General features: G+C 39.1%; 1 protein-coding gene across 1 annotated transcript in view; it reads right to left on the bottom strand.

Annotated features, from left to right (window-relative positions):
* The window catches only part of ACSS3 (acyl-CoA synthetase short chain family member 3), an 89,243-nt gene that overhangs the window by 40,110 nt on the left and 29,487 nt on the right, over positions 1–19,646 (bottom strand). Inside the window, exon 8 of the mRNA XM_064450263.1 lies at positions 8,391–8,542. Within this exon, the coding sequence (XP_064306333.1) occupies positions 8,391–8,542 (152 nt within the window). The remainder of the gene's footprint in view (positions 1–8,390; positions 8,543–19,646) is intronic.

The raw sequence follows: 19,646 nt of genomic DNA, 5'->3' as shown, positions 1-19,646 counted from the left end.
AAACTCTTAGTCCTTTTATGTTCCATCCTACTGTGTAAAAATTAGAATCCTAGCAATATCAATTTATGCTACTTAAAATATCCTGTAAAAGAAGCTTTATTTCCTGAATGCAAAACCCCCAGTAGACCAGTGGCAAGCAACTGTCAGTGGAAGCAAAAATAATTAAATGCTCTCTACACAGGAACTAGGTAGATATCCGTTGGGCGAAACGTAAGAATGAAATACCAAAAAAAGCGTCAGAAAGAGATATCAGAAAAATTAGTAAAGAAATAAAGATAACTAAAAGGAAATACCTGCAGCACAACTCTTAGCGTGAAGTTGTTAATAATGTTCCATTTAAACAGATTTTAGTATTTTTCAAGCTAATTTCCAAGTTAACTTTTTATACACCTTTGGAAATTAGTTTTGGGGGAAACAATGGCACATAAAGCAATTTTCCTGTGGAGAGGAATACATTAAAAAAAAATCCTACTAGATAATGCCAATCACAGAACAACATTCAGCAACACTGGATCCCTGATCACAGTACTAGAATTCAGCTCATTTCACTGGACATGTTGTAGCCAACTTCAGCAGAGAAAAGGTGCAACACCTGGCAGTTCTGACAGATGTGGTTTGCATGTTTTTACCATTAAATTAGGTAGTGCTATATAACTGGGTATTCAACTCATACAGTCCTTAACTTCATAATCTTTTATCGGCTATTTAGTCACACTTTATTGTCCTTCATTAAGCATTACAAATTCACTTCACGCCCTGTTTAAAATGATAAGATCCTCTACGTCAATGGTAACTTTCTTAAATATGACTATCGGTACTCAGAAGCTAGACATTACCGTACATTACTGCATGCTGCTATGGTTTTGATCTTCCTAACACTTACACAGTAGCTTTAATCATGTCATAGCACAGTTTTCGCACTTCTCATTTCCTAACCAGCCACTCACATCCCTGTTAAATTGCATATAAACTCAAGGATACTCATGACACTGGACAGACAATGTCACCTAATAAGAAGATATTGAAGAGACAAATAATTTACAGTCTTGCCTCACACCGCCAACAAACAAGCGATCCTCTTCAGGTAGAACCACAGACTCTGAATTCAGATTTATGATGTACAGATGAAAATGAATGGCCAACTGTACTCAGATGAACCATTGATTTCTATTCAATATTTTATCATTAGTCTGTGTCATGACAGCATTGCTTCTATTGAAAGCAATGCATGGTATTTATCTGACTTGCACTTGTTATGAAAAGAATATGTCTATGCTGAACCAGTTCTCTAGGCTTCTACAATCCACAATGAGCAAGAGGCAACTTTAGAGAGTAATGTACCCTGAAGAGACTCAAAAGGGTAAGGTTTATTTTTTACAGAACAAAACCAAAATGAAAACCAAAATGAAAAAATAAAATCCAATGCCCCAGAGCAACACTAACTAATGCATGACTAAGCTACAGGATGGAAACATTGTTAAGTTACTGTTTAAAAAGATAGCGATACATACAGCTATTAGATTACTGCATTATAACTTGGAAGGGATGCTCCTGCATCTCAGAAACAGGAAATCAGGAATGCCTGATGTTTTGTACATTCTTCTTTTGCTGGGCACTTAAACATGTTGCTATTTAAGCAAGATTTTGAATCAGAAATAATCTCTTTGGCAAATCAAATCTAAAACAGGGGGGAAATCAAGACATAATATTTCTGTTTCACTTCTACAGATAAATCACAATGGAAAACCCATCTCCTTCCCTGGAAGGCTGGTGTGGCAATCTGAAACACTTCAGCCACATTAATGCCTGCTTGTAACCACCAGGTGCAATCCTGCCATGAGGAATAATGTGAATTCTGAATGCAGAGCTGCCACGGACACATGCCCCATTGCTACAGACCAAAGAACTTGCTTCCCTTCTGTAGTATCTGCACAGGGTAGGCTCATGCCTTCCCTCTCCCAAATCCTCCCTACCTGGGGTATGATCATCAAAGACAGCTCTTTCACTTCACCCAGAGATACAATTTAAAACCTCAAAGGGTTGAGGGAAGAGAGGAAAGATAAGAAGGAAACAGATTCAGATTCCACATCAGAAGCATTCTGTTTACCAGCAAATAACCTCTTTCTTTATTCAAGTGAAAGTGCACAGGTATACTCACACTACAAGTAACTAAACATTTCATAAACAGCCTGTCAGGCTAACAGAAACTACAGAGACACTCTACCAAGCACTGCATCAATCCTCACGGCTTCTGAGATGACAGAATGCCTCATTAAGATATGAACAGAGCTTCATGTGGCCCAACAACACACCCTGGGATTAAAAATACTTCTCCAAGATGTCCCCTCAGAATTGCAGCATGCTCTGCCACTGCCAGATCAATGCCTGTGACATTTTGTCACCTCTAGGAACCTAGAGGTTGCCCTCTCAATAGCAAAGGCTTCTAGACCACAGACTTCCCATAGCAAGGCTGCCTAAGCCAAAAAAGCATACTTTGAATATTCACACCCCATTCCTCTCCAGAGGACAGGCACATCCTGCTAGCATAAAAGGCAGCCTCTCACAGTGTAAGGACTAGTGATCTGCTTGCTGTGCAGATGCATGGCAGGAGAATGTAGAGTAAAGCTACATCTGAAAACAACATAAGTAAGATGTGGGATGAAACATCGTTAAGTGCAACAAGCCATGTGCCCTAACACTGAAAAGCATTTTTTTCACAGTGGTGTTTGGCCTAGACATCAAAAATGTGATGAGTTTTTTGGCTTTTAGATCTGTTCACAGATTCATAGCTAGACTACAGGAAAAGAAACTTCCAAAAGTTATTGGGGACTCTAACCACCAAGGTAGGGACCCTGCACCAGTTAAAAGTAACTAGCTGAGAAGAGTCTTATCTGTGAACCACGCACAGGTAACAATCACAGAGGTAGCCATAATAAAAACTTTGATATATGAAAATCAATTTACAGCACATCTAGTTACAAACTTACGAACATCAGATCATCTTGAAAACTGGTACCATGTTAAACTTGAACATGCAGACAGAAGAATTCAACTGCCTTAAGTTCAGAACAGCATTTCAATGAACCCTCCTTTCTAACGTCCCAAGATGGGTTGGAGTGAGTTCTGTCTTGGAGTAGAAGGCAGAAGGTAGTTGATTTCAATCAATGCTTTCACAACAAATAAGCAGTTTTCTGTACTCATGAATATACATCATTTTGGTAAACTGCTTTCTGAGCACATCTCCCACATTAGAAGATAATGATTATAATGAGTGTGACCCCAGTCAATATCTTGCACCTGAACGCTTTTGATTGTAAAGCACAAGTCAGTGCTGATAATTACAGTTAATAGCTAACTGGAAGTTATAACACTAACTGGAAGTTTACAATAGAAGAGAACAAAATATTGTGCAAGTAAAAACCACAAATATGTATTTCATGGAAAGTTTTTTAAGGCTCATGTTTATACGCAGGGCATTCCTGTTAAACACTGCTCAATTTACATTATATAGAACATTCTGTAATTAGGCAAGTTCAACACAACATTTCAGCTATGATGTAAAAATTCAATTTATGAATTCATTAACTTTATAAACGGCTGAAAAATTCTGTTAAGTGTCCTTGTTTTAAAATTGGGCTATTAAACCACTGAGAACTTAAAAGACTTGACATCATGTTATCCCCTGAGCCAAAACCTGAATTCCTCTCCTCTGAATTGCCAGCTTTAATAATCAGATTTAACAATCTCCAGACTCAAGAGCAACCTTGCAAGAAGGAGAGGGATAGCTCTTTGGCAAATTTACAGCACAAAACCATCAAAAAGCATATGAGCGCAAAGTGCCACAAGCCTAACAAAGCATAAGAACTATGGAATTGTTTTCTCCTATCAAACAGTATAGTAAGAGATGGCAACGGTTATAAAATGTCCCACTCTGAACAATTTTTTAACAGTCCACTTAAAACTTCAAAGTATGTCAATGCAGCTGTTACTGCAATCATCTATCACTGCAATGCAGTTAATGGGGAAGAAAAATCTTAAAACCTCTGTTAAATAAATATGTCCTAAGCTGTTGTTCTGAAAACCTACATTCCTAACACAAAATTCAGTGCAATCAAGCTTTTAGGCCCTATTCAAGAGTCCAGCAGAGTGGACTTGAAGTATGACCTGATATAGGGGACAGATCAAGGTCCCTAATGGCCCAGACACAATCTAAATTGTTCAATACAGCATGTACATTTTGGTATCACTCCAAGCACAAAAGAAACCACATCTCCAAACCATCTCCCAAAAGCAGGAATGTTCACATGGGTAATAATCTGAGCTGCACTTTTCCAAATTAAAAGATAATGGCAATGGTTTCAATTCTGGAATGTAAACATTAGGGTTTTTTTCTGGCAAAGAAAAACTCTACCTGCATCATGTTAAAGAAGCCTTTTCTTCCTGAAAAGACAGCGAGGAAGGTTCATTTGCGCTTCTTAACATAAACTGGAAATAAAGAACTCTCAATGCACCTGGAGACTGCAGACACTTAAACGTGAAATAAATAAAGAAATACATAATATTTTCAGGTCTTCTGATTTTTCTCCATTGATATGTGTGTTTGTTTTCCTCCCTGACTAGATTTTACCTTGGTCATGAGAATCCAAGCACTGGAGGTTTGGGTGACAGAGTCAAGAGAGACACAGAACATGGCTGCAGCTCAGCTCTTTCTCACAGTGTGGGTGAAGGGGAGCTCCACAACAGCTCTTCGTGCACACAGCTCAGGCCTCTAACGAGAGCGGTCATACATGATCTACAGCAGTACACAGTAAAGGGTAGCAGGCAGAACTGCGTATGTACTTCAGTGGTCCTAAATTCTGGGTCTTAATCACATATCCTCTAGCAGGATGTGTGAGATCAATTACATGAGAAAGTGTTTCATTTTAACAGTTTCAAATTTGCTTCTTTACTTTCACGTCCTCTTGTTCCTGTGTTATGAGGAAGAAAATGGGAGTTCCCAATCCACTTTATATTCATTATTTCTGCACAGTTTTTATGCAGTCTCCTATTTCTTTCTAAAGCAAGTGCATTAATATCTGGTAGCAGATGAGCAAGCTAGAATCTCTAGATTCTCTTGATATAAAATGGCAGAACATTCACAGCGGACCTAAAGTCAAGAAAGCCAAGCAGGCTATTGGGTACTAACTGCAAATTATTACTACATGTTAATCTAATCTGCTGAGTTGTTGCCCCATCTCATGAAAACTGTCAGTTGCCAATCATTTGGAAATCAGACCTAACAATTAAGTCGACTAAAGGATGAAGTGTGATTGCAAATATGGGAAGAGTTAATGTCTTGGTGTTATGGAGTTACCTCATAAAGATGAGAGCAGATTCCAAAAGCTGAACAGAATATGCTGTACATGAGGTACACAGAATTTGATGTTACTTGTTTTTCAAACACAACAGGCAACAATATGATCAGACAGCCTGCTAGAAGCACTGTCTGTTATCAAAACCCAGGTCTTTAGGTCCTCTAGCAATATGTGGTTGAACAGGGCTTTTATCCTACAGTATTACAAATTAAACGTCTCTTGCTGTTAAGCATGGGCCACATTTAAGACATAGGTGACTTTTTTGTCAAAGGCAAACAATTTTCAAGATTTGACTCCAATAGCCAACAAAGAATTTGAGGCAGGCACACTAGAACCTTTGGAAACCTCACATATAATTCTGTGCAGAGGCCAGTGATGCCACCAACGTCAGTTCTTAACAGAAATTTATTTATCCTAAGTCATTTCAAAAGAACACAGGTCTGCTTATAATTCAATTTACTCCTGTAAATCAAGTACTCTCTGGTACACTGGAAGCTGGCATTGCCTACCAACTCTGTACCTTATCAGTAATTGCCTTTTTTAACAGGATTTTTAAAAAGTGACATTGACCTTTATCAGTTTTTTTCATTTAAGTTTTCAGGAATGAAACGTACCATGTGGAAACCTCTTTCAGGACTGCATTCCTGGACATGTGTTTTGGAGCCTCTAGAGAAATTAAGGATAAATCTTAGCCTAGACAGCAGAAAGACATCTCATTGCAAAGATTCTGCACCATATAACAGAGAAGAAAGCATCACAGATCAATAAATGAATCACAGAATCACAGGTTGGAAGGGACCTCAGGGATCATCTAGTCCAACCTTTCTAGGAAGAGCACAGTCTAGACAAGATGGCCCAGCACCCTGTCCAGACAACTCTTGAAGGTGTCCAACGTGGCCAGGTCAACCACTTCCCTGGGAAGATTATTCCAATGGTTGACTGTCCTCAGTATGAAAAATTTTCCTCATGTGTCCAACTGGAATCTCCCCAAGAGCAATTTGTGTCCATTCCCCCTTGTCCTCTCCTTGTGACTCCTTGTAAAAAGGGAGTCTCCATCTTCTTTGTAGCTACCCCTTAAGAACTAAAAGTAATACTGGTTTCAAACTGAAACAGACAGAATTAGCTTGACCTTGGATGGAAAAGTCCACTGAAGTAACACCCAAAAGCAAGGATTTTCCTAGAATGGAAATTTGAATCACTTGTTGGACTCCGTTTCTTAAAAACTGCATATTAACCCATAAAATGGACATACACTATAACTATTTGTATGTTAATATTGAAATCATCATAAGATAGACAGTCTAATTTAAGCACCCTTCCAAATTCAGTAACGTATGCCACAGTATAGCCAAGTAGTTAGAGGGTCATGACTAGACCTAACAGTAAAATAATCCTAGTCTGACATGAAAAGAGAGGCATGTTGAAGACTGTCAAACTTACTGCACTATACTGGTGGCTGGAGAATAGTCACTGGACTTAAGCCAGTAAGGACTTCCGATTTTGTATAATACTGATTTAAGACAATCAGAGAGAATATTAGATTTTAAACGGTGTGTTAGAGGGTTTAGTAAAGAGAAGTCACATACAAGGTAATGACATGGCCCAAAGCTGAGTGAACTGTGAGACAACTGAACATGAATACAAATGGAGAAGCTCATTAATTGTATACTGTATATGAATGACAAAATATGTCTTTACATCTGGGGCAACTCATATCAGCAGGGAGACTGTTATCTGGAATTCTCATTTGGCCAGAAAATGTGACAACTCACAGAGCAGGTTAGAAGATTTTCCATTAAACAAATACTCTAAAGACAGACTAGGTCACTTTAGTTATTGCCTAAAAATGCTGAGGTACAGCAACTGAATTTTCTAACATCTGAATCACTTTCTTACCAATAAATATCATAGAAGGATAGTGCTTTAGGGTCTCAAATGAGCTTGTTGCCTATTTCAAGGAAGGAAAAGGATTGATGATATCACTCAAAACAGATGGAAGAAAGTAATGATGAACTTGTAAAGAATACCTCAGGAATAAATCCAGCTTACTAATAAAGAAAACTTTCCTAAGCAGTTAAGAACGTGGAGGTCTAACGAAGCTATGTAGCTTTGCATCTTCCCCTTCTCTTTGGACAAGTGTGATAAAACATGCCTTATCACCAAATACTGCCTATACAGTCTGACACGGTCCTTGTTTGTTGCTGAGCAAATTATTCAACTTCAAGCTTTGATGTGGTCCAAACCCACATATTTTTCATTTTCAGAAAGATACAGAAACTTGGTCTGTAGAAGTACTAAACACACAGATATAAGTCAGTGTGAGAGGCATTTTAACCATATAATGCTAATAACACATTTTAACCATATAACACTAAGAACACTGAAATAGTGATAGTTCAGTGGCTCACACTGGATATTCAAAACTAATCGAAGACTTTGACCTTAATACCTCCGTGCCTCAGCTTCCCATCTGCAAAATACAGATAATACCACTCTCATCTCACAGGGGATTTGCAAGCATGAACTCAGTCATGTTTTAGAAGGATGCTGCTAGTATAGTGACAAACACCTTAAAAACAGTATGAGACAGCAAAAAGCTCAGTCTTTGGAGCACACAACCATAAGCAGTAACTAAGTTTTGGGGAGATAAACAACACATTGACCAGTTGCTCATTAAACAAACACTAAAGATCCTGTGCGCTCAATGAAACAAGAGGTCATGTGGGAAAACAGTACAGGATCATGTAATCCAAGACTGTATTACAGGGTATAAGTACAGTGGAGTAAAATTAAGGTTGAGCAATTAACTCTCACTCAGTAACAGCTCTTAACCTTAGAGTCATAATCTTTTTAACAGCTTTCATCTCCCAACTCTCAATACAAATTTACAAGCAAATACATGTATACCTAAATTGTCAAGAATACATTTGAATACTGCTATACAGAGGTGGGCAAAGCCCCAGACACTCTGCTATGGATTAAGATTCATCCAGACTGTATCTGTAAGAAACTGCTTCCAGTGTATCCTTAGTTCACCTTTTCAGAGAGTACTGCTTTCCCAAGGCTGCCTCAGGGTCCTGCTGACGGATTGCTCTAATTGCAGTTGGTGAAGTAAAGAAGGCAGCTACTTCATGCTCTGCTAGCACACGGAAATAGGCACCAGCATCTGGCGTTCCCACAGGCTTCCCCTATGGAGAGAATAATTTTAAATGTCACAGGGTAAAAATACTTCATAATTCCTTGACAGTTCAAGGCTTGAACATGTAACAGTAGTGGTAGCACTGCAACAAGAGTAATTTCAAGTAATACTTTACAGAAGGCTTTGTTAAAAATAATAACACTGCGAGTGTATTCACTTGTAGAAATAAATTCACAAGTTTTGGGCACAATCTCTCGCACGAACACACCACATACTAGCTGCTATTTAGAAAAACAGGACAAATGGACACGTGAATGAAAAGACAGCAACAAAGAGATATTATTACACTGGCAGGAGAGGGAGTCATGTCGACATCTATCCTTATTGCGAAGCAGCCTGTAAAACACCCAGAGCCCCACTGAACTAGGAATCTCTGGACACAGTGGCACTGCAGCTATATCCCCCCCCCACAGGCCTATGGGACATAATGCCAGCTTTCTCTTACCTAGTAATTTCCTCCCAATTCTGGAAAAATTCCCATTTAGCTGCTTACAGTGGGCCTCCTGGCACCTTTGTGCTGCTACCCACATGAAGACTAGAGAGAAGTTGAAGACCCCTTTTCTGTTTTAGTGTCTGGTTTGTGGTTGGGGTTTTTTTAAAACTGAAGGTTGTCTTGAGGTAGGGGACACAGTCTAGAGATTCATAAACAGAAGTAATCAGGTGTGACAAATTGTCCAATGCTAACTAATAATAACAAAAAATAATCACAATACTTTTCTATGGTGCTGCAAATATGAAAAGCAGTTGGCACAGAATCATATAATCATAATCTTACTGTATGTAATTACTGCAGTGCATGAACTGCTCCGTACATATTGTGAAATTATGAAAAGATTATGTTAATATATAATAAGCTTTAACTCTACAGGTATCACCACAACCTCTTCGCTAGAAAGGCCACACTTTGAAGTTTGACAGAGCACACAAGTTAGGAGAGACATAGACTTTTCATACTGCAAACACAACTTTGTCAATGCTTTACACAAGAAGCCACAAGCACAGAAAATTTCACTACTGAAACGTCACCATCTTTACAGTAGTTCAGCAGTCACAAGACAAATTCATACCTTCATCATCCTTGTGTAAATGCAAATTTGGAATAGATAAATTAATAGGTCCAGTGGAAAAAAAAAACAGCATATGAAACTCTAATTAACACTTTTCATTTTCCCAAGATGCAAAAAAAGTACACTGGTGTTTGACCACCTTGAAGAATTTACTAAATCCACTATTTTTATTCTGATAAGGAGGTACTAGTAAGTGTCTATGAAAACACATATTAATCAAGTTAGTTGCCCCCTCCCAACATAAAAAGCAGCACTCTGGCTGTGATGCAGGCTCACAGGAGTTTACCCCTTTCCCTCCCTCTCACCTGCCCTCCTCACTGCAGCCTTCCCCACACTTGCTGTGCATCCAGCTGTGCCTGATCACGGCCAAGAGCACCAAAGAACCATTTCACAGATTCAAAGAATGCAGGATGCCTGAGGTTGGATACGTACCATTGGCTTTGCAGCCCTATGGTGAGATACTGCTGGTGAGAGGAGTGCTGCAGCAGAGGATCACCGTAAAAGGAAAAAAAAAAAGAAAAAAAGAAAAGAAAAAAAACCAGAGAGCACAATTGAAAAGCTTTTGTTTTCTTTTTTAAAGGATGGAGTGGCAGTGAGAAGCAAATGGAGAGGAAATAAACAAAAGAAACAGTCCCCAGCCAAAGCAGCAGGGAGGAGTATCACCAATGCAAAAAACTCTTTTTGCTAATAGCCTATTCTAAATTACCAAAAGGAAATGCAAAAGAATGCCATTTGCTTGCCAAAAAAGTTAGTTATGTCCTTCTTTCTGTCATGTAATGCAGTTCCCAAAGAAAACCAGACTGTCTTTAAGCATCCTTCTTGCACACTTCTTCACTGCAGCTTTTATGTAATTCATCAAAGTCTTCATCAGTATGTATGAACCTGTTTATTCGAGTTCATATCATCTCCCTATAATGTTCACTATACCTGCAGATCTGCAACCATCTAGTTAGGAGTTCAAGCCCACATCACTGACACTTAAACAAATGGCCTCAGACTTAAAAAATTCTGTATTTCCATAAACTTCTCATTAATAAATTACGTAACTGAACTAGCACCACTGTAATCATCTTGGACAGTAACAAACGTAACTTGGAGCAATCTGAAATTGGTTAGTCTGCCAGTAATAATGTAGGCTGTTATTTTAAACAAATGGAAATGTCCAGAGCCTAAAAAAGGGCTGTGTCTGGCACTGAGCACACCCACTCTCTCCTAGGGGCTGGGCTACTGATGCTCAATGCCAGGTTTGCCATGGTGCAGCAGCGTAACCTTGGATCAGAACACTGGGAAAACAGAAGAGATGTGAGAAGAGCCAAAAAGAGCCTCCCCTTGCTCGGGAGGTGATTTATACTCAGGCACTCAGCCTTGGTCCCTGCCTAAGCTACACTGCAGCTGTGCCTGTGCCTCCAGCAAGCCTGAGCGCATCTTCAACACAAGCAGCTAAGCCTTCAAGAGCATGTGAGTAGGCATGCAGGGCTCTGACAGATTGATTTTTGTATGTCACAGGTAGGCTACAACAGCTTTGGTTTGGAGAAGTACCATCCTCAGATCTGGGAGAAAACCAAATAAAACACAGTGTAAGGAAATGAATAGAAAGTTCCCCTGACAGCTGATAGGAAATAATTCCCAAAGAATAAGGCGACACTTAAAATATTCATTCAGGGAAAAAAAATCTGGCCCAGCTGTAAAATACTCTTACTGATTCTGCAGAAAAACTTCCCTGGTGCCTTGGCAGCTGTTCAGTTTATCAAATGCATAAACAAAAACTGACATAAGCAAAACAAATCTGAGAGAGTGCAAATTAATTTCAGAGCCCAAAAAACTATAAATAAAATTGCCAAAGAGAGTTCTCATTTATTATACAAAAATTTTAAGAAGTACTGCAAGATGTCATGAGAGCCTTATTATCACACGCAGTTTTGATTTTTTAAAAGTTAGCAATATAAACAATAAAGTACAGAGTAACGAAATTCAGAATATGCTGACAGACTGCTGAATCAGTTGGAGACTATGAGCAAACGAGGTGCTTCCACTGGATTTCTGCAGGGATCAGTTCATGACCTATTGCTATTCAGAATTTGCATCAATAGTGGAGATGAAAATTTATTTTAAAAGTTACTGGCAATAATATATGTGGTTGGCAGGAACTGAGAGCACGGTAAACAAGACCAAGGCAGTCAGCAACCTGCCTCACCTAATTTAAAAAAGGAAAATAGAAACAGACACTTCTGCCATCAGCTAGGAGGATCCAAGTAGAAAAGACTTTCTTTTAATAACCTACACCGAGAGACTCTGAGACAGACAGACAGTAGAAATGCCTTTCTGGAAGTACCTAGATTTAGCATGTAATTTATCAGATGTCTACCAGCTGAGCAGACATCCTCAGGCAGAATGTGTTGATGGATAATACATGATTATGAAAGAAGATTCATAGTCAGGCAGCAAGAATGATCAAGGGGACAGAAATGTACTCCTATGGAGAAAGTCAGAAGCCACCTGGATGGATTACTTGAGGAAAAAGATACATAGCAGGAGCTATAATAAAATAACCAACAAAGCATCAATAACAGCTCAGCAACGCCCTTTCTGTCTGACTCCTAACAACAAGGGGATATTCAAAGATAAAGTCAAAATTATGAGGACAAAATTTTCTCTACATAGGAAATATCGTACATGGAACTCAATGCCACAAAAACCTGCTGACACCAAAGCACATACAAAATCCTGACACATCAGGATTCAAAAGGAAACGTCCATAGAGACATTCATCCTTCTGCTGATGGTCCTGCTGCCAAACCTCCACTAAGGACTTGAGATGATACATTCTACTGAATTCATTCCACAAATACAGTTGGTATGGATGATGGCAGAAAGATCACAAAACTGGCAAACTCCAGGGGAGTTTCCATCAGCTTTCTTTGTCAGCTGATGATAATGGCTTACAAGAACTGTAGAAAGGCTGGATGCCCCTAAGTTGCTAACAGCTGTGCCAAATGAGAGTAATTTTAAACCTGTTGTTGTTGTGTGCCCTGCAGATTCATTGCAACAGCAGGGACTGGAAGGACCGCAGTGAGTGTTGTGAGGAAGGCTCCGCATGCACAGCAATGTCTTGCTACAGCTTTGTGTGGGACAATACCTCCTGCTCTGTCCTAGACCACTCAAATGAAGTCCTTAATGCATGACTCCTTGGCACACTCTTCCTTACACTAGCTTCTACTCAAAATCCCAAGCACTAGAACTACAATGCTGCCTTTTTCCTGACATCACAGGTAGTAGCTAGACTTTCTCTTCATAGAATCATAGAATCATTAAGGCTGGAAAAGACCTCTAGGATCATCAAGTCCAACCGTCAAGCCAGCAATACCATGCCTCCTAAACCATACTGCCCTGTTACTTACAGCTCGCGATCCCATTAGCAAGAGCAACCTAGAGTGGGCTGTAAGACATCAAGTAGCTTATTTATAGTTGAAGTTTGTCATGCCTTGGAGAAAAACAATCCAGGACAGATTATAAGAAAGAAAAAAAAAAACACACCACCACCAAAAAACCCACTGCTGTATTCAAAGGAATTCATTAATGTTTTCACATTCCTGACAATGATGTTACACCAAGTAAAAACTGAAAGCACGTAGTTTCCATAGCAATTGTTAAAACGAAAAATTGTCACCTACTAAGTAATGTTAAAATAAACAAATCACTTTAAAGAGTGAGGGTATAAAGTCAGCACAGTTTATATTCAACAGGGGTTGTCTCTAGGCAAAGGGGATGAGGTGTTCTTTCCCTGTACCTAAACAACATATTGATACTCCCTAACCCAAAACACACGATTAGACAATCATTTAGGACAAACTTTGACTATAAATTTATAATATTCACTGTTAAGACAGTCTTCTGAGCAGAGGAAAAATTATATGCTATTCCTCTTTGTAAACATTTTTCTCCCTGTGTGTACAGAAGCCTTCCTTTTCTTCCCATTTTTAATCCTCAGAAAGATGACACTGATGTCATGAACACTGTCTGCAGACTTGATTGGTGGCATCTCAGAGAAAGAAAAATGGTAAATGTACTATTACTGATTAATAATGTTCTCACCAAGAGCAAAAATCACAAAGCAGACTTGTAGGTCAACCAGATATTAACTCTGATTTTTCTTTAATGCTCACTGTTAAAGAAAAAGGGTTTTTACTCTTTTTATTTTCCAAAACCAACACATTTTAAATTCATAGGTTATTATGACAATAACCACCCTGATCCCCACATATTCACAGAGATTAAACTTCACTGTAAAACGACTACGTAACAGAGACTGCTGAAGGAACTCATCACTTTCCTCCCCATTCCTTCTTGTCTTACTCTACACCTGCTAGAACGAAAACCTCGTCATTGCAGTATATATTTTAATGATTCTCTTCTGTCAAATTCATGCAACCATTTTAGTGTGGTCCAGTGTATCAGTGGTCAAAAATAGCTACTATAAAACTATCAAAGTCTCTTCCTTATCTCCAAGAAACTGCCATTCTTCTCATACTGCTTTCCTCGTTTACTTAACTCGTGTGGTGGTGATGAGTTAATCCCTTTGGAATTAAGAATCTAATTAACATCTATTAGGTTTTTAAACATTAGTCTATAGCAATTTAATACTCAAGCTAATATGATATTTGATTCTATAAATGTGCATTTCTGCTACCGGGTGAAGTTTTTTGCTCCTTGTTATTCAGAATATCAGAGAAGTCAACCACAGTGGTCCCCAGCCTTAAAATTCTATTAAGTTAGTGGGAAATCGCTGGGATTTTTCCAGACAAACTAGAAAATGGAACTCTTTCATAAGAAAATTAAACTTGAAAAGGAATAAAAACTATTTCTTTCTATTTTTTTTTAGTATTTAATTTCTATTTTTCTCATGAAAGTCACTTAAAACTGGAGTTCTCCGTTTAATTATCTGTAGAGATCCTGAAGCCACTGAAGCCCCCAACGCTGCATAACAGAACTATCCTGAGCATCTGGAGATGAAATAAAGATGGAGATGGGGCCTGAAAAGCATCTGACATTAGGTAAATTGTGCTAGTTATAAAATCAGCCTACAAAAGAGCCTAATCTCTTTCTTCTCCAAATTTCAGCTGAACTCACACATTTAGTGTTGATACAGTCCAAATAGGTACGTTATGTGTTCACTGCCTCCAAAATTTCCTCAGTAAAAAGCAAAGGAACTTAGAAGACCACCTTATTATTCATAAAGTAGGATTTTACAACACACAAAAAATCAAAGCAACACTTTTTGACTAGTGGATAGAACAGCTGAATAGATCAAATGAAAACTGTGGATTATTAAATACACTTAGAAATACAAGAAACAGTCATGCACATGAGGAGGGAAAAAAGACATCACTGTCTATGTAGGTATACTTGCATAGCATGTAGGCTTACCTTTATGACCACCATCTGCACAGGGGAATGTACGTGTATGATACACACTGACACTGCACAGACAAGCACTTAGCAGAAAATGCTGAGATTTCTCACACTCCTACACACACAAATAAGAATTTGGTCTACAAAGTCTTTAGTCGAAACAGTTGACACTTTACTATTTCATGTACTGCAAAACCAGCACTGATCCTAACTAGAGGACTATTACACACCGCAGAGTTACTGAGCCACGTAACAGTTGACCTGAGGCGGCGCAGGCTTGTGCAGTACTTCTCTGTCTCTTCACTTTGCCCAGATCATCGATTCTGTGTGAGTAAGTCCAAGCGAAGCAAGAAAGCAGAGATTTCTAGCTTGTGTGGAGACCACGTACCAGAAGATTAACCTCACATATTGATCCAGACTATCTAACACAAAAAAAGTCATCAACTATAAGATCAGCAAAAGATAGATCTTCTTTTCCTAGCGTATATTTCTGCTTCATAAACCTTGAACATACTTATTAACTTTGATTACCTATACGAATAATTTAAGTTGCTGGGAAAGTAGATTCAAGATTGAAGGACAGCATGTTAGTACTTAATTAAATATAGCTTACAGTGATGTCCACACACCCTTTTAAGCCTTCATTTCCAGACAACAGAGAAAAGGTCAAAATAAGTAACAGGTTTTTTTGCTTAAGGATACTGAAGTAGCCTTACATACTTGACACACTACAAAGATGTTACAGCAAAGATTGCTCCTGACAGGAGAGGGACAAATGGAGTCTTGTGGGATTCAAGTGCAGCATACAGACTGTTCTTCCTCACACTTTCACCTTAGGAAAAGGCAAGTGAAAAATACACACTGAATACCTCAGTGTGCAAAGCCATGCATACTTCACTTAATTTTTCAGATCCAAAGCTTGTTTCTCTCTTTCACAGTGGTCTCTTCTGCTACCACCCACAATAATGCAGAAAAAAGTGTCCAGATTATTTCTCTTTTTCACAGGAAAAATTATATTTTTATACATGACAGAAAGAACATTAGTCACCTCTTTCTTTCATTAGTTAATTGAGAGCCTACATGACTTAACTCCACCTATTAAAATCAATCCCCAAATTATTTAGTGAACTTTTAGGACTTCTCACAAATGTATCCATGCTTGCCCTACATAAATGAACAGCACACAGGAAGACTCCAAAAGCATGACCTCTAGGATCAGCAAAAGATACAGGACAGCTGTACAATATGTACACATGTACAATTAAAACACTGGCCTTGAGCTTTATCTGGTATTTGGGTTTTGAACTGAAGCTGCAGGAAAATTGCTGCTCTAGCACCCCTTATTCTACACCATCTATACGCTGTTCTGTGTTCCTGAACTTCCCTTGAGATTAACATGCTCAAATGCTCAGGGGAAAGAAGTGGATCCTCCTCCCTCTGAAAGGCTTCAGTTGTCCTGGAGCCAGAGTTTTAATTACAGATCTCCAGGCAAAACATCACTAATCACTGCAGAGCCCAGCAAACTGCAAAAACCAACACCGATCTTTAACAGGCACAGCAAAAACAAGAGCATTGTGCAGATCAGATAAACTACTATTGAGACCAGGTGAATCAATATTGTGACCAGAAACTGTTAATAGATATAAATTCCTTAATACACTCCAGTTAAACTGTTATTATCTCAAACCCTTCATGCCCCACATTGGGCGCCAAAAGGACTGTCATGGTTTAACCCCAGCCAGGAACTAAGCACCACACAGCCACTCACTCACTCCTCCCACCCTGGTGGGCTGGGGCAGAGAGTCAGAAGAGTAAAAGTGAGAAAACTCATGGGTTGAGATCAGAACAGTTTAATAATTGAAATAAAATAAAACAAAGATAGTAGTAGTAGCAATAATAATTAAGATAATAATAATAATATTCAAAGCAAATGGTGCATGATAGAATTGCTCACCACCCACCGACGCCCAGCCTGTCCCCAAGCAGCAATCGCTGCCCTCTGGCCAACTCCCTTCACCTTATATACTGAGCATGGCATCACATGGTATGGAATATCCCTTTGGCCAGTTTGGGTCAGCTGTCCCGGCTGTGCCCCCTCCCAGCTTCTTGTGCCCCTGGCAGAGCATGGCAAGCTGAAGCACTACTTAGCAACAACTAAAACATCCCTAGTTATCAACATTATTCTCATCCTAAATCCAAAACACAGCACTGTACCAGCTACTAGGATGAAAATTAACTCTACCCCAGCCAAAACCAGGACAAGTGTCTTCCTCATGAGTTTAACATATTCTCTCACTTACCTGTTCCTCTTAAATTCTGCCTTTTCTTCTTTTCCTAGGGTTTTGACCTACTGCTTTTAAGCAAATGCCTTCCTCTTTTTTTTTTTTAAAAACTACTTGATTACTTTCAATTGGCAATGTCCTAGAAATAACCTTGTTTCCTCATGTCCTTCAGAACCTGTATGTGCACTAAGAACCAAGTGTCACTCTTGCAATCAGCAAGCTGACACTTGTCATTGACTCAAAAGCTTTCAAAAGTTCCACAGTGAGCTGGTGTTTAAATTCACAGAAGCAAGTGGATTTCATCAGATTAGTACATCAGAGACTCTTCAAAAAGAGCTAAGCATAAGCAATACTCATATGCATGGCTGGTTTTTGTTACCATAGTTGCACCCTAGATATCCTTTGCATCATATATGTCAATAATGCATTCATTGCAAGCTTTCATGCTGAACACTGGAAGTAAGCAAGTCAGTAAACTGTATCTGGACAGAAGGTACATTGAGATTTAAATTAAGAATAAACATTTGTTTAAGTTTTCTCCAGCCATTGCAGTCATTGGCTGGGAGCATTAAAGCATGTGAGCTCCTATGCCTTCGCTGATTGGGGGGGGGGGGGGGGGGAGGGGGGAACACCACACACACACAAAAACCTCGTGCTTGTGGTTACCACTTGGAGTACTTTAATATTTAATGAAAAATACTTGTTTTGCAAACCTGCTTTTCTGAGAGATTATTGAAAAATCAACCCAATGCCTAGAAACTAAACCACAAAGTTATTTATATCAGAACCTACAGATCACAAAATGATGCGGAAGAAAAACATCCTGACAAATGTTCATTTTCTATTTCATAGAACAACTTAACACACTACCCACAGTCTTTCAATGAACAGAAGAAAGAGTTAACACTTTTAAAAGTCAACCACAAAGTTAGAAGTTAACCATAAAGACAAGAACACATTCTAATAACATTTAAGACATCAAGATTGGCTTTTCTTTCAAACATTGTGTTTTGTTTATCATTTTTGTAACAGAAAAATGTAAAATAAGAAACAACAGGTTTCTGTATAAAGCAACAGACACAGGCATCACATAGGCACAGTCTACTGTTCTATGAGAGGTATCAATCTTCTTCCTACTACATGCACTGGTAAAAATAAACCTAGTACCGTGTGAAATAATAACATGCAACATGAATTCAAGCATATATGGTGTCACAGACTCTGTTTACATAGCAAGTAGTGAGGTGAATTAGAGCAGATTAGTAGATCAAACTATTTAATGCCAATGATCTTTACCTCTTCCATTAGATGTTATTTGAGGTTCGTTTTAAACTAGACTTAGCCTTGTTCGCTGGATGAAAAATGCAGCTCAAAGTTTTTCTGATTGAAAGCTATCCTACAGATCTTTGCTGCCTTGACTGAAGGGACACCTCTCCTAGGAAGTGTCATGCTGTCCCTTTCATCTCTTTCATGCAGATGACAGTAGGATGTCAGTTCACACATCACCAGTAGGCTCCACCACAAAATTTCTATAAGCCCTATATTCCGTATCTCTGGTCACAGAACCAAAACATATGCCAGTGCCTTCTTTCCAAGAAGGGACAGGATCATTCATGATGTCCTCAATGCCAATGAGCACCATGAGAGATGCTGCATACCCCTGTGCCCTACACCATAAAGGGCACTCTGACAATGGTCCAGCACTGGCCTAATTTAATTGTGCTTTTACTGAATGCATAATGGAACCATAATCTACATTTCGTCATCTGAAAGACACTGGGTCATGTGGGACAGACACAGTGCAAACGTTTCCAACACCTTCCAAAGTTAGGGTAACACTCTGAACCACCTGTAAGGACACACTTGAGACCTTCCTTCAGACTGAAACACTGAGCACAGGTTCTGCAGTACATGTATGCTCAGTTCTCTGCTCTCTTTGTCATAGGTGGGGCATCCAGCAATGCACTTGTCTCAGGACTTCGCTCCTTCACTGAAAACAGTCACCAAGCCACTGAGCATTCATGAGTGCATGGAACAGGATGGGAGGAACACCACTGGGCATCATTGTCTTTCAATCTGGCAAACATTATGCAATGATTAAAAAAGAACTGATTCCCAATACTTCTCTCCGTCCTCAGTTTTCATCTCCTCCACACCTGTATGTTTCACACACTCCCTTGCTGCATTCAATCCATTTGTTTTGGGTAAAGCTGGTTAATCCAACTATGCCTTACCCCAGCGTGCAGTGCTGTTCCTTTTATGACCTTTCCCAAGTGTCACTTGGGGCAGAGGAAGAGATCATGTATTGCTATGAAGCACTACCTTAACAAATGCA

This window comes from Phalacrocorax carbo, chromosome 1 (assembly GCF_963921805.1).
Source record: "Phalacrocorax carbo chromosome 1, bPhaCar2.1, whole genome shotgun sequence".
NCBI lineage: Eukaryota > Metazoa > Chordata > Aves > Suliformes > Phalacrocoracidae > Phalacrocorax > Phalacrocorax carbo.
This window is presented reverse-complemented; position numbering and strand designations above follow the sequence as displayed.